At 32.4% G+C, this 14142-nt stretch overlaps 2 protein-coding genes across 7 annotated transcripts; both read right to left on the bottom strand.

Annotated features, from left to right (window-relative positions):
* Positions 1-3803: 3803 nt before the first annotated feature.
* On the bottom strand, positions 3804-7815 carry LOC112705678 (serine/threonine-protein kinase STY46). Of its 3 annotated transcripts, XM_025756576.3 has the most exons (16): positions 7476-7815; positions 7287-7407; positions 7123-7184; positions 6896-7012; positions 6736-6802; positions 6533-6643; positions 6212-6262; positions 5795-5964; positions 5619-5726; positions 5265-5338; positions 4983-5158; positions 4699-4794; positions 4505-4585; positions 4344-4397; positions 4090-4224; positions 3804-3997 (listed from the first exon to the last, which is right to left on the bottom strand). In XM_025756576.3, the coding sequence occupies exons 1-16, from the start codon at positions 7664-7666 to the stop codon at positions 3947-3949; spliced, it is 1665 nt and encodes a 554-aa protein (XP_025612361.1). In that variant the 5' UTR covers positions 7667-7815; the 3' UTR covers positions 3804-3946. The 3 variants fall into 3 exon arrangements, with proteins under 3 accessions (XP_025612361.1, XP_025612365.1, XP_025612366.1); XM_025756580.3 differs by lacking the exon at positions 7476-7815 and having other exon boundaries at positions 7123-7222; XM_025756581.3 differs by lacking the exon at positions 7476-7815 and having other exon boundaries at positions 7123-7222; positions 7302-7400.
* Positions 7816-9519: 1704 nt separating this feature from the next.
* On the bottom strand, positions 9520-12835 carry LOC112705680 (high mobility group B protein 9). 4 transcript variants are annotated; one of them, XM_025756583.3, is made up of 8 exons: positions 12147-12732; positions 11701-11893; positions 11562-11603; positions 11350-11428; positions 11025-11190; positions 10739-10837; positions 9917-10302; positions 9520-9833 (listed from the first exon to the last, which is right to left on the bottom strand). In XM_025756583.3, exons 2-8 carry the CDS (start codon positions 11835-11837, stop codon positions 9681-9683), a joined length of 1062 nt encoding a protein of 353 aa, XP_025612368.1. In that variant the 5' UTR covers positions 11838-11893; positions 12147-12732; the 3' UTR covers positions 9520-9680. The 4 variants fall into 4 exon arrangements, with proteins under 4 accessions (XP_025612368.1, XP_072056503.1, XP_025612367.1 ...); XM_072200402.1 differs by lacking the exon at positions 11562-11603 and having other exon boundaries at positions 12147-12797; XM_025756582.3 differs by having other exon boundaries at positions 11701-12786.
* Positions 12836-14142: the final 1307 nt, after the last annotated feature.

The raw sequence follows: 14142 nt of genomic DNA on the forward strand, positions 1-14142 counted from the left end.
ATAAATGATCTAAAAATAGAATTGAACACACACAAGCAAGTTTGAGTAAATAAAATAACAACTAGATTCCCATGAGTATGGTTTTCTAATAAAAAGAAAATGTCTAAAAGTAACTGTGAAAAATCCAATGCGTCCTAACTAACTTCGTTGAAGGAACCCTCATTCTTATATCATATTCTATCTTTTGTCGTGACCCTTCGGTCTTCCATGAATCGGTGTACCAACAATCTTCTTCCAACATTTTTTCGCGAGGTGAAGATCCGGTTTTGCTATTTAGGGTGAACTAAGATTTGACGAGGTGCTGAAGTGGGAGAATAGGGCATGTATTCCACTTTTGAATTTCCGCGAAAGGTCAATTTCTCCTCTTGGTCCTCCTCCTGACTAGGGCTGCTGGACTCTTCTTCCTCTATCTCAGAATCTGATTTGAGGTAGACCACCTCGAGTGACTATTTCTTGCGTGCTAAAGTATTCGTATCTAAGAAGGTTATCGCAGGCAGTTGGAGGTCCTCTCATGTAAAATCTCGACCTAAGTAGATATGTTAGAGCACGGTAGTAGTGGTCGTAACTACCCATGCGTGCTTTGAGAGATTATACTAAGAAGTCACCCTCGAGGGTGCTGCGTCGTCTCTACTCGATGTGCCATGCTCCTTTGGAAATAGCATGTGAAAGAAAAGGGGTGAGAACTTAAAAGATCTGTAGGAGTGCTATGTAATACCTCCATATCTATCCCCAACCAATTTATGGGATTTTAAAAATTATATGGCATGGCATGTATTATGAACTTTCCTTGTAAAATGTAAAACATAATATGCATAAAAGAAAAGCATGTAACGTTGATATAGGCAACTCTAATTGGTGCACAAAATTGTGATCATCAACAATGGCTCCAATGACTTGGTGCTCTCAAACGTGAATCACACTTTGTCACAATTCCGCACAACTAACCAGCAAGTGCACTGGGTCGTCTAAGTAATACCTTACGTGAGTAAGGGTCGATCCCACGGAGATTGTTGGTATGAAGCAAGCTATGGTCATCTTGTAAATCTCAGTTAGGCGGATTTAAATGGTTATAATGGTTTTCGAAATTAATAATAAATAAAGCATAAAATAAATATAGAAATACTTATGTAAATCATTGGCGGGAATTTCAGATAAGTGTATGGAGATGCTTTGTCCCTGTTGAATCTCTGCAACATACTGCTTTCTTATTTTCAATCATTCATACTCCTTTCCATAGCAAGCTGTATGTAGGGCATCACTGTTGTCAATGGCTACATCCCATCCTCTTAGTGAAAATGGTCCAAATACTCTGTCACAGTACGGCTAATCATCTGCCGGTTCTCGATCATGTCGGAATAGAATCCATTGATTCTTTTGCGTTTGTCATCACGCCCAACAATCGCGAGTTTGAAGCTCGTCACAGTCATTCAATCCTTGAATCCTACTTGGAATACCACAGACAAGGTTTAGACCTTCCGGATTCTCAAGAGTGGCCGCCAAAGGGTTCTAGCTTATACCACGAAGATTCTGGTTAAGGAATCCAAGAGATACTCGCTCGTTCTAAGGTAGAACGGAAGTGGTTGTCAATCACGCGTTCATAGGTGAGAATGATGATGAGTGGCATAGATCATCACATCCATCATGTTGAAGTGCAACGAATATCTTAGAATAAGAATAAGCCGAATTGAATAAAAGATAGTAGTACTTTGCATTAAAACTCGAGGTACAGTAGAGCTCCACACCTTAATCTATGGTGTGTAGAAACTCCACCGTTGAAAATACATAAGTGATCAAGGTTCAGGCATGGCCGAATGGCCAGCCCCCAAAGTCTAAGAACTAAACGTCCAAAGATGGATGCTAAGATAAAAGACGAAAACCCTGATGTCTAATACAATAGTAAAATGTCCTATTTATACTAGACTAGCTACTAGGGTTTACAAAAATAAGTAATTAATGCAAAAATCCACTTCCGGGGCCCACTTGGTGTGTGCTTGGGCTGAGCTTGAGCTTTACACATGCAGAGACTTCTCTTGGAGTTAAACGCCAAGTTGTAACGTGTTTTTGACGTTTAACTCTGGTTTATGACGTGTTTATGGCGTTTGACTCCAGAATGCAGCATGGAACTGGCGTTGAACGCCAGTTTGCGTCGTCTAAGCTCGAATAAAGTATGAACTATTATATATTGCTGGAAAGCTCTGGATGTCTACTTTCCAACGCCGTTGAGAGCGGGCCATTTGGTGTTCTGTAGCTCCAGAAAATCCATTTCGAGTGCAGGGAGGTCAGAATCCAACAACATCAGCAGTCCTTTGTCAGCCTTCTATCAGAGTTTTGCTCAGGCCCTCAATTTCAGTCAGAAAATACCTGAAATTACAAAAAAACACACAAACTCATAGTAAAGTCTAGAAATGTGAATTTAGCATAAAAACTAATAAAAATATACTAAAAAGTGAATAAAACATACTAAAAACTATGTAAAAACCATGCCAAAAAGCGTATAAATTATCCGCTCATCAGTGACCCAATAGCTTCAATATTATGCAAGTAGTAAATTAGTCATAATAAATTTACTAATCAAGGTTGGTGTCTAACAATACTCCTTAACGACCCGATAATATGAAGTAATATATTTTACTGAGAACCCAAGAAGAACAAAGTATAATTCCTTCTATCTTTTCAACTCTTAGTTAACCCTTAAAGTATGGTTTAATTGTCAAAATTCTAACTTGTTACCATTATTATAATGAACTGTCAATGACCTAAAAAACTCATTTCTTCATTCATTCAATCCCCTTTAAATCATACCCAATATCCATTCAACTAGCACCTTAGGATATTAGGTGTCCGAAATCAAAGTATAATAAATACATTGTTAAAGAAAACTCTATTACTATATTCATCTTGAGAATATCCTATTGACAAATATGCGGTAATTATAACCATTAGGAATTCTCAAAGTGAGTCAGTTCAATGGTCATATCTCTATATGCACTATCTATATATATAATTTAATAAATGAGATTTATTCATCTTCATCCAATAAAAACCTTTATATATATATCTTTTCAAATTATTAATGTCCTTTTTAATAATCTTATGACCAAGAATAATTTAGATTAAATTATAAAAGTTTTATCTCTCAATATTATTATCATTATCACAATTATAAATCTCTAAATTTAATCAAAGACCTTATTATATTAACCCTTTAATATAATAACAATAACAAATTATTTGACACATAATGATTATATTGTGGTCATACTACTTATTCCCAACAATCTCCCACTTGCATGAGAACCAATCATGATAGATTGGATCTTAGACATACTATTATCTTAAATAAAATTACTTTAATAATAGTGTTTATATGGTCTCATGTGGATTATAGATGTATTGTCTAGTCACTGAGTTGCAAAATTTATTCCGTTTTCAAAAAAAAAATTTCAAGAACAAATACTTAAATATGTTCAAAAGTAATGATATGCAATGAATACATATTCTTTGTTGAGTTTCTAGATGTTATATGCTTCATATATTACGGGCAAGATCCAACTATATTAATCTATTTTGTGTTTTGCTAAAAATAATATGTAACTATTCATTCTGGTATTTGTAAATTTATTAAAAACATTTATAACCTTTTTATATAATTTATATTCAAATTTGTTAAGTTTGTTAGAGAATAATTTTTATGAGTGCCAATCATAGCTCATTTTGAGTCGTAACAAACAAAGCGAAGAAAAAGATAAAATGGATCGAGTAAAAATACTCCTGAGATTAGCTAGATACACTTTCTAAGAATGTTGGTATCAAACATCACTTTGCATTATTGCATGTGTTTATTATTCACATCTGCAGTTACCAGTTAGAGGTCAAAGGGTTCCAAAGCATGATGAACCAACGACCTAGATTGAGAAATTAAATATCATTGTTTACATATGTCTTCTCAACCTGAAAACGTTTCATACATTTCCTTTACCTCACCTTTCCCAGCAACCTGTGTTGGTAGAAAAGATAGCATTCTTTTATAGAAGCTTGAGTTACACCAAAAACCGTTAGGAAAAATATTGTCTAGATTCTAGAACCAACCTTCATGGTTATGTGCAACAGAAATTCCAGAATTTCTGTGAAATCGGGTCTTGAAGATGGATCTTGGTGCCAGCACCGGTGAATTAATTCCACCAACATTGGATGCGTGTGCCTTGGAATTTCCGGCCTCAAACCCTGCAACAACTCATTCACATTGCTAATATTAAACCGCAGCCTTTTACTTCTAATCTTTCATTTAACCAACTCCAAAAAACCCATGCATTGATCATAATTACTTAATAAAGAAACACTACCTTTTGGGCCACTCCAACTGCCGCATGCAATGGGGACAAATGCTCATAAGGAAGCTGTAATTCAGTCATGCATGAAACATATATATATATAAGCCGTGAATTCTGAGAGACCAATATTTTATTATAACTTAACAACGAACACCACCAACAGAAAGCTTTACCTTTCCTGTGAGAAGCTCCCAAAGGACAATGCCGAAACTATAAACATCGGCTTTGTGATCATATGGTTTATGCTCAATCACCTTCCATATGCATGCACAATAATCCAGGGATCGGAATCAGCGGAATAAAAAAAATCCATAATTCATAAATTCGGAAAGACAAGTAGTAATCAACACTGGCAATACATACATACCTCCGGAGCCATCCATCGATAAGTTCCAGTTTCTGCAGTCATCACCCCGGATTGATTGTTCACTCTAGCCACCCCAAAATCAGCAACCTTAACTACCTGTTAGTTTTTCTTACAATATAAGATCATTCTCTGCTTCGGTATTTATGATATTGGAGTTAGAAGTTATTAATACCTAACGAGAATAATTAACAATTATGTAGTATACAATTTGACAACATTAACTAAGAAATCATAGATAGACAGTAAGGTCTAAATTAATGTAGAAGATATAAGAACTTAATTACCCCTTTATCATCCATCAAGAGATTAGCTGTTTTGAGGTCTCGATGTATGATATCATTCTGATGCAAATATTTCATTCCTTCTGAAACCTCAATGGCAACTTTAATCAACCATGGGAGAGAAAGCGCAGCCTTCTTTATATGAAGAAAGTCATACATACTTCCACCAGACATATATTCTGAAAAATAAAAACAGATCACGCATTCAATTGACATTGATATCACAACCATTCTATTGACCTTGCAAACAATGAGCAAACTATAATCCACAATGATAAATTTTACCTGTGATAAGGTAATGGTTAGGGGGTTTTGTACAGGCACCAAAAAATCTCACGACATTTTTATGTTGAATTTTACTGCAGGATTTCAATTCAAGTAAGCCATGTATTCTATGATAAATGTAACTATTCTTATGTTTTGGCTGGTGCACTTCACACACTAAATTTTCAAAATATGCCTTTGAACGCTAAACATGTCAAACAAGGCAAATAATCTTTTTTTTTTAACTTTTCTGCTAAAGTTCCTTTTAAAAGTCCTTTTCCCTTGGCAATTGACTTTTACGGAAATGTTATTGAATTCAAAGAAATGAAGGGTGGTGTGGTAAATGTGATGAATAGAATTTGTAATAGAACAAACCTTAGGATATAGATTTCTTGATAAAACTCCCTCTGTATATTTTCATTCAAATTATCGTCCTTAAGAACTTTGATAGCCACATCTTGATTACAGAAAATACCCTTATACCTGTGCCAGGTTGTTAGTTACATACTCACAAACATATCAAGCTAAAGAAATAAAATGATAATACTCACAGATCACTGAAAGATCCAGATGCAATTTTCTTTTCACATCTCAAACATCTTTCATCCCAGACATCATTTCGATTAGTAGCAAAATTTACATGACTAGATATAAATTTGAACCCAGTATTCCCTTGCTCTGCAGTATTAATAGTGCCATTTTCTTTCAACTGAGGTTGCTTCTGGATTTCCGTTTTCCACCCAAAACATAACTTATAAATAAACAGTTTACGTAGATGGGAGAAATACTTAATTTGTTAACTCCGAATTATTAAGTTAATGCTTAATACTAATCTAGAACATTTAAAGCGTCTTGTAGGCATGTATTTCTCCAAAAGTTTAATTCAATCAAAGAATAAGAAAATGTCTAACTTTTAATGCGTGAACATGCTAAAATGTATAACCACAAGCGGGACTATAAATGCCTACCTCGAGTTTTTGCATTTTCTTTGCTAGTACATGCTTTAATTTCTCTGTCTCCTACAAATTTCAAACATGGAGGACTGTCAAGTAAACTCCGTTACATAGAAATGAGATACAAGTAGCGTTCAATCAGAGTTCATAGAGCTGGTAAGTTATAAAACTTAAAAATACTTGTATACACAATTTGATTCAAAGTAGTAGTATTACATAAAACAGATATATATCTTCTTGAGATTAATTTCTGTGCATGTTTTTCAATTCCATAAGCTAAAATTTCCTTCATTATCAGTTACTACAATGAAAAATAAAACAAAAGGGACAAAATACCTCAACTGCCCAACCACCAACAACAAAAACATCCAGAGAGTATCCATCCAACGTCGAAAAAGCATGTGCTTCTTGAATGTCAAGCCCAGTCTCAGAGATTAAAGAAGTTAACTGCAGTTGCATCATGCAAGCTTAAACTAAAACAAAAGCAAACAAAACTAAAAACTCTGGTGAATTGTATTGGCTGGTGTGAACAAAACAACCTGGCTGAGGAGTTTTGGCTTGTCATTTGTTGAAATTGTGATTTCATGCACTGGCCTGCATGAATTACTAGGAATGGAAAAGAATAAACAGAACAAAAAGTTTCAAACGATAAACGCTAGTGAGTAAAACAAAAGTAAAGACAATATAAAGAAATATTACCTGGCATCGTGTGCGTAAAAATTGAAATTGTTACTCTTATCTTCAGCTTGTAACTGATTTTTGCATAGATCAAGTTCAAGATTAGCTGATGAAGCAAAGGCTGGGGGTGGATGGAAGCTGAGAAATCATGAAAGAGTAAAAAGAAAGAATAAATATAATCGGTAAATATAAGTAAACTATAAAAGGATAAAAATAAGGACTTAAGTATATTCACATAATAATCATGCCTCATCATTGTGGCTGGAGTATCAAAATATTGAGGACTGCGTACAGCAGAAGAAGCACGAACCTGCATAATGCATGTACCAGCAACGCTTCCCTAGATATCTTGGTAGAGTAAACAATAATATTAGTTTCCTAATCTAATGTAACATATTGATCCACAAAGTACCTGAACAAGACGAACTTCAATTGCAGGTCCAGTTGCAATAGTAGGGAATCGTGCCATGTGAAGCAACCTTTTGTGCATAAGCACATCTTGTGCCCTCTCCACGTTCATATCCAACGCATACCTAATTACACTTACTCAGGCATAATGACAAACAATTGGAAGGAAGATAAAGTAGGATGAGTGATGTACCTAGTTGGAAGGTAGTAGAAGTGAGCCCAAAGCTCATCATCAAAACCAGGAACTGAAGCCTCTTTGACATTCAATCCTTTAAGTCTACTAAGAACCTCGCCATAAACTTCAACCTTCTGCTTCTGTTTTCGTCCACTCTGATTCCACCAAGAATTGCACACCCTGCTACCGCGACTCTCTGTATCTCCCATATGCAAAAATAGATTCACTCTTCTTATTCTCTGACACTGGAAATATATAGAAATCTTTTTAAATATCGTTGAAGAAATTAAAAAAGAAAACTATACACAAAACAATACAAATATTATTTTTCTTTTATATTATGTCATGATTAAGATGATTGATCATGCACAGAAAGAATATTTTAATAATCTTTATTATGCCATCCTTTGATAGCATCATCAATCACCCAACAATGTCTAAAGCCAAACAAAATGGTGCCTTGTTTCACCCGCTCCCCACATAGAACATCCCCATCAGACACAACTAAATAAAGTTTATGTTTTGGCATTGTTTAATTTGGTACGGCAATCGTTCCTTGCTTCTTATGGAGCAGTCGGAATATTCCTTGAATTATATATTCCATTAATCATCAAGTCACTGAATCTTTTTCTTGATGTATATTTAAACAAAAGTATTCTTTCTACATTATAACCAGTCATTAAAATTACTTATATATATATATATAGTTTAATTTATTTTTAATCTATATGATATATTTTAATATATATTCTACATAAATAATTAATTTTAATGTATACCTAACCTAATGATTATTGTTTAAATTTATTCTTTATCTTCTATATTTATTTTTATGCAATTAATTTAATAATGGACCAATTACTAGAGAAATTTCAAGGTGGTCTTTCCTCTGCCAATGTTAACACATTTGGTAACATCCATACTGATTATCAGTACAAGGATTTTACTATTAGATAACTTATTGGAAGAATCTATAGTCTCTATCATAGTTTTGTCAAAATGTTAACTACGACCAAAATCTCTAAGGATAACTTTATACTTTTTTTCATTTTTAATTTTTTTATATAAAATAATTTAAAATAAAATCTTAAAATCGTCTTTTTTCACTTAAATATTAAAATTTTAAATCAAATTATTCATAATAAAAAAATTATAAAAAAAAGAGTATTTCTGTTTCTATCGTTACATGTGTACAGTTTAATCTCTAAAATAAAAATAATTTTAAAATCAAGTTAAACGTTAGAAAAATTTTGTATGTCAAAAAAAACTTAAAACAAAAAAAATTTTAACTTATACCTTAAGAATTAAAATCATACTTAATCCATTTGTCAAAATTAAGGGGTACTATGATTTGGAACTTAAAAAAAAATCTTATGCTAGTACGCAACATCTACAAAACACAGTGGTGCTACTTGCACATAGAGAAACGATATTCCCATAATTTTTTTCTCGTTTACAATTCTAAATTTCTAATAGATCATTAATTTAATAAGAGATCAATCTTCATTAAATATCAATTCATTAAGTTTTTACGTTATACAATAATAACCATTTCTTATTTATACTCTTAAAAAGATTAAATAATTTTAACAGACTTAATGTCCATCCTAATAAAGATTCTAATTCTTCATATTGTAAGTGTGATATATGTATAAAGTTAGTCAGACATTAAAAATAAATAAATAAATAATTTATAAGATGAAAAATCTATTATATTAAAATATATTTAAGTTTAATTTTGATAAATAACACAGTCAGATCTAATCTCTATTTATTAAGCAAATTAGTAGTTAATCAATAAACCAATTCAAATTAGTTTAATTATTCTCTATTATAAATTTAATTATTTTAATATGATAAATTTAACTATTTTAATAATTAATTATTTAATTAAAAAATATGTAAATTAATATGCATAAATATACGTAAATATATAATTATTGATTTTAGTAGTTACTATTAATGTAGATGTAACATTTTCTGTTAAAAAATAATAATTAATGATTATTACTTTTGTAATTTTCATTCCGCAGTAGACAAACCATTACCAATGCTCTCACTATAGATCAAACCAGAAAGCGATCCATTAAATAAAATCAAAGGATCTAACAATTAATTAACCCAAAGTTTAATCGAAAATATAAAATTGAGCCGCTAGTCCCTCTAGACCATATTCCACAAGAATATGCATATAAAGATCAACGGATTTAATAAACAACATTCCTAAGCCATTCTTTGGCTACCATTAAGGACAGAACCAGTGAGATTTCTGGGCGCCGCAACTTCTAAATTTTGCATAGTCTTCATCTTTTCCTTGTACTCCTTCAACTCCCTCTTGTACCTTTCTTTGTCTCTTAAGCCAATGTTCTGGTAAACCTGCATCATTGGCAAACCATAAAGGCATAAACCGTGATACTTAGAAAGCAACCACATATGCAAAAGACAAATTAAGTGCTTACCATTCTTTCTTCTGGGCTGAGACTATTCCAAGACTGGCCAATCATTTTGGTAAACTCCCTCTCTCTGTTTGGATAAAGTGACTTGAGCTTGTAATGCCTCTCAGCAAAGAAGAAGTTATAACCACTCCGATTTGGCTTCGGGTAGTTCGGGTCCCACTTTCTCTTGTTCCTCCTCCTCCGGCGGCCGGAATGGTGAGGTTTGCAGCCGTAGGGTACGATGGCATTGCCATTTTGTGGAACAGTTGGGGGAGGAACCAATTCCTCTGGATGGTACAGCACTCCTCTTAGAACCTCTGAACCCACTTTCACTGACACTAAATAGCCGCATTCAAATTTTCCCTCTATCGTTCCCCTCCCTGAAAGATTTGATGAAGGGTCTATAGACTCTACACACAATGAACCAAAATGTAATTCACCACTCAGAAGGTCCTTGAATAAATGCAAGGAATCTCTTAAATAAGCAAATCACAGTCCTAAACTTCAGAAAAAACACTGGCATAATTGATTTTTAATTAATTAAGCACTGAAATTTCCAATTAATGAGTTCTCCATATAATCCCCAAATAGGCTCTCATCCACATTGTCAATTCACTGGTTATTGGGGTGAATATGGTGTCACAACTTATAAGTCACACCAATTTTGGTTACTACTACATTATTCATTTCAAATTACAATTATATCGGACACAATAAGTTTGAAATTCAAGTTCGCTTAATAAAAATATTGCATGTAACAAAAATTAGCCACCAAAATATGTTTCTTTTATTTCAATATGTATTTTTTGTGTCTAGTAATATGATTGAACGTTTAATCTATAGTACCTTGAGGTTTGGAACCTTTAGTATGGGTCACTGGCTTGGGAGAATATTCAACAATAGCCAGCTCAGATCTCCAGGAGTGCTTGCTGCCAGAAAATGAATCTGTACAACAAATTTGGGTTCTTAAAGCGTACACATTTGAAATAAAATAAGAGGAATGCTAAAAAATTATTAGAATTTATTGTGTTTAGCAATTAATTATCTATCAATCTCTAAAAGGTTAAAATATGTAATTAGATTATTAAATTAAAAAGATTAAGTTAATGACTAAAAGTGAAAAATAAAGGACCTGATGATGGAGAGTATAGAGGACCCTTAACATTAAAGAAGTGAACTTGTTCGTAATGGTAAAGAAGGTTGCGGTAGTGTTTCCTGAGCACAAAAGAGGCGCTTGTAGTCGTCGCTGAGAACCTGAAGACAGTTCCCACTTCCCTCCATTTCTTCTCTGCAACTACCTGCACGTTTTAATAAACATAAACAGATATACCCCAGAAATTGAAATTGAAATAATATTAAATAATTAAATAAATAAAACTAATTCGTTTTGAGTGGGTAGTCCGTAGCAGTAGTGGGTAATGCGTTTTACAGAGGTTGTACGGAAGGAAGGACCCCACCTTCTCATAGCCACTTCTCCTCGTAACCTCCACGTACAGGACGTGCAAATCTAGCTCCTTCCCTCCAATCACAGGAATCCTTCATAACCCAAAACGATCCAAACATTTTATTTGTTTTTATTTCACACAACAAAATATATAATATATATTAAAAACGCGCAGATTACAAAAAAATAAAAAATAAAAAATAAAAGGGAATGAAAAAGCTCAACCCGAATATCAAAATCATATTCCAGCTAGCTTGTTGTAGTATGCTGCATACAGATGCAGTGATGTGATGCGGAAAACAAAAACAGATTAATTAATTTATTATTAGCTTTTGTGGAGTAAAATATTATATAAGGAGCTTACATGAATTTGGTACTGAGAAGGAGGTGAAAGCGTCTGAGAGTATCCCAAAAGACAGAAGGGTCCTTGACGATGTCGTCGTGAGAGGCTAGTGGGGAAGGGTAAAGCTTCTCCTCATTGCCAACGGTGGAAGAGGACATTGGGAGAGAAAAAAGACAAAAACAAAGGGGACTCTAGCTCTCAAGTTTCAACGGCACTGCAACAAAATAAAATGAGAACAAACAAGAGAGGAGGGAGTGGTGGTGTTTTTTTTAAAAGCACATAAATGGCAGGGAGATATTTGATTTTGATGTGACGAGAGTAATTAACTAATTAAATTAAAATCAGATGTATTAAATATTAGTCCTTTATAAGAATTAAGAAAAGAAAAGGGTGGGGGGAAGTACGATAATTACGAGATGAGAAAATGAGAGAAGTGCAATTAAGGAAAGGAGAGAAGAGTGTCTTACCAAAGCTGAGAATTAAAGAAGATGGTTTGCCGCGTGGGAAGGGGGGAACGGTTACTCACCACTCTTGGCTTTTTCTGCTCGGATGGATGGATGAATGCAAGGTCCAATGGAATAGAAATTAAGCTTGTACTACTCAGTATTCTATATTAATATATAAATATTATTTATTTAAATTAAATTTAAATACTATAGAGTATAGAAGATTTAATAAATGCGAATGTATGAAAATATAAATCTGTGTGTGTGCTCTATTCTGATGTCATTGGTAGGCTCCTGACAATGCTGTGCTGCTATGGTCAGAGCGTTGACATGCACTTGTGCTTCTGACTGCGATGCTGTTCATTGTTCGATGCCTCAGAACTGCCTTGCACCAAAGAATAAAGATGAAGATGATGATGATGATGCACTATGCATAGATGTACACTCTTTTCTTTATGTCATTTATGAGGGAGGATGGATGGATGGATGGATGAAATGAATGGATGGATGCATTTCATGGTTCATATTTGAACTCTTACTTCACTATCAACCTCACTAAGCCACAACACCATCCGCTATCCTTACGGACTAAAGCCAAAACGTCCACTCTACCAAAATAAATTCAGTTCGTATTTTAATGGCCAAACACATTTTTCATTTCAAGTGTTGTTTAGAAAAAAAATGTATTCATTTGTTAAATATGCTACATTAGGGAATAAGCTTTAAATCTAATATTTTATATAGTATAAAAAATCTTCGATTCAAATGTTGTGTATTCTTACATAGTGATTTTTTTATTTAAATAATTTAATTTGCATGAACTAATCGAGAAGACATTTACATAAATATTTAATTATAAAATGAGTTATACTTCAAATGGTATAATTTTTGCAGAAATTGATCTTTTCAAATTTTTTTAACATTAGAAAAAATAAAGTGTGAACTCTCACCTTTAATTCTATAAATGAAACTAAAAATAAATAAGAAAGAAAAAATAATAAAGGATGAAATTAAACACTTGAACACCATTGAAGAGGATCCACTCCTCCACTCACTTAAAAAAAGTTACGAATTTGAGTTTCTTTATATTTGATAAAAAAATATTTAATTATATATAATATTAGCTTTTTTTAGCATATTACTTGAATAATCATAGAAAGATATTTGATTAGATGGCAAAACACATATCCAACTAAATTTAATATTCACTTCAAGTGCATTAAAATTAAGTTCATAACAAAGAAAAATTAATTCAAGCAGTGTCTTAAGTTTTCAGAATATTATATATATTGTATGGTTTTACTAATGGGTGTAACCAATGATTTTTTTTAAAATATTAACAACTATTAATAAAATAAAAATATACTATATCTCTAAATTATTTATCTAAATCTTAATATTAAAATAATCATTTGTACACTTAATAAAATGAACATCCGATATATCTATTGTTCACATTATTTACCAATATTGTTGGTTATCTATATTTTTTTTTACTAATTAATTTTGTGTATTTTTATATTACTAATTTCTCTGAAAAATATATTATTTTTCCGTACAAGTTAATATTGGCGTTACTCATTAGTATCCAATTAATACTAGTTTCTGGTACTGATTTACTTACCAATTAGTGAATTACTCATAATTATGACACATTTGACTTACCTTCATTGAACATCCAGATAGAACCTATGTTTGGATAAATATTGTTAAATTTTAGAGAATTTTAAATGTAAAAATTTTAAATACTGTAACTAAAATCTCTTTAATTTGAAAATATTTCGTTTCTTTGAAGTAATTATATATAGCATTTGTATTTTTAAAATATTTTTGTTTGAAAAAGGATCAAATTGCTTTTATTCATACATATGTAACTTATTTTTATCATTTATTAATTTTAAATATAAATTAATACATATAAAAGTATATCGTTATAAGTGAGAAAATGAGAAAATTCAAATTCCTTTCTTATATGTGGAAGTTGAAATTTTCCCATTTTAATAGTTGAATCTGAAAT

The sequence above is a fragment of the Arachis hypogaea genome, chromosome 8 (assembly GCF_003086295.3).
Source record: "Arachis hypogaea cultivar Tifrunner chromosome 8, arahy.Tifrunner.gnm2.J5K5, whole genome shotgun sequence".
Classification (NCBI taxonomy): domain Eukaryota; kingdom Viridiplantae; phylum Streptophyta; class Magnoliopsida; order Fabales; family Fabaceae; genus Arachis; species Arachis hypogaea.

Excerpts from the sequence above, each read along its gene's own strand:
- LOC112705678 (XM_025756576.3), bottom strand. The coding sequence starts at position 7,666 with ATGGGAGATACAGAGAGTCGCGGTAGCAGGGTGTGCAATTCTTGGTGG. Across the intron at positions 7,408-7,475 it reads TTCTACTACCTTCCAACTAG|GTATGCGTTGGATATGAACG; the intron begins GTACATCACTCA and ends AAGTGTAATTAG. Across the intron at positions 4,225-4,343 it reads CAGTTGGAGTGGCCCAAAAG|GGTTTGAGGCCGGAAATTCC; the intron begins GTAGTGTTTCTT and ends GAGTTGTTGCAG.
- LOC112705680 (XM_025756582.3), bottom strand. The coding sequence starts at position 11,837 with ATGTCCTCTTCCACCGTTGGCAATGAGGAGAAGCTTTACCCTTCCCCA. Across the intron at positions 11,604-11,700 it reads CTTCTCAGTACCAAATTCAT|CATACTACAACAAGCTAGCT; the intron begins GTAAGCTCCTTA and ends ATCTGTATGCAG. Across the intron at positions 11,191-11,349 it reads GGAGAAGTGGCTATGAGAAG|GTAGTTGCAGAGAAGAAATG; the intron begins GTGGGGTCCTTC and ends TAAAACGTGCAG.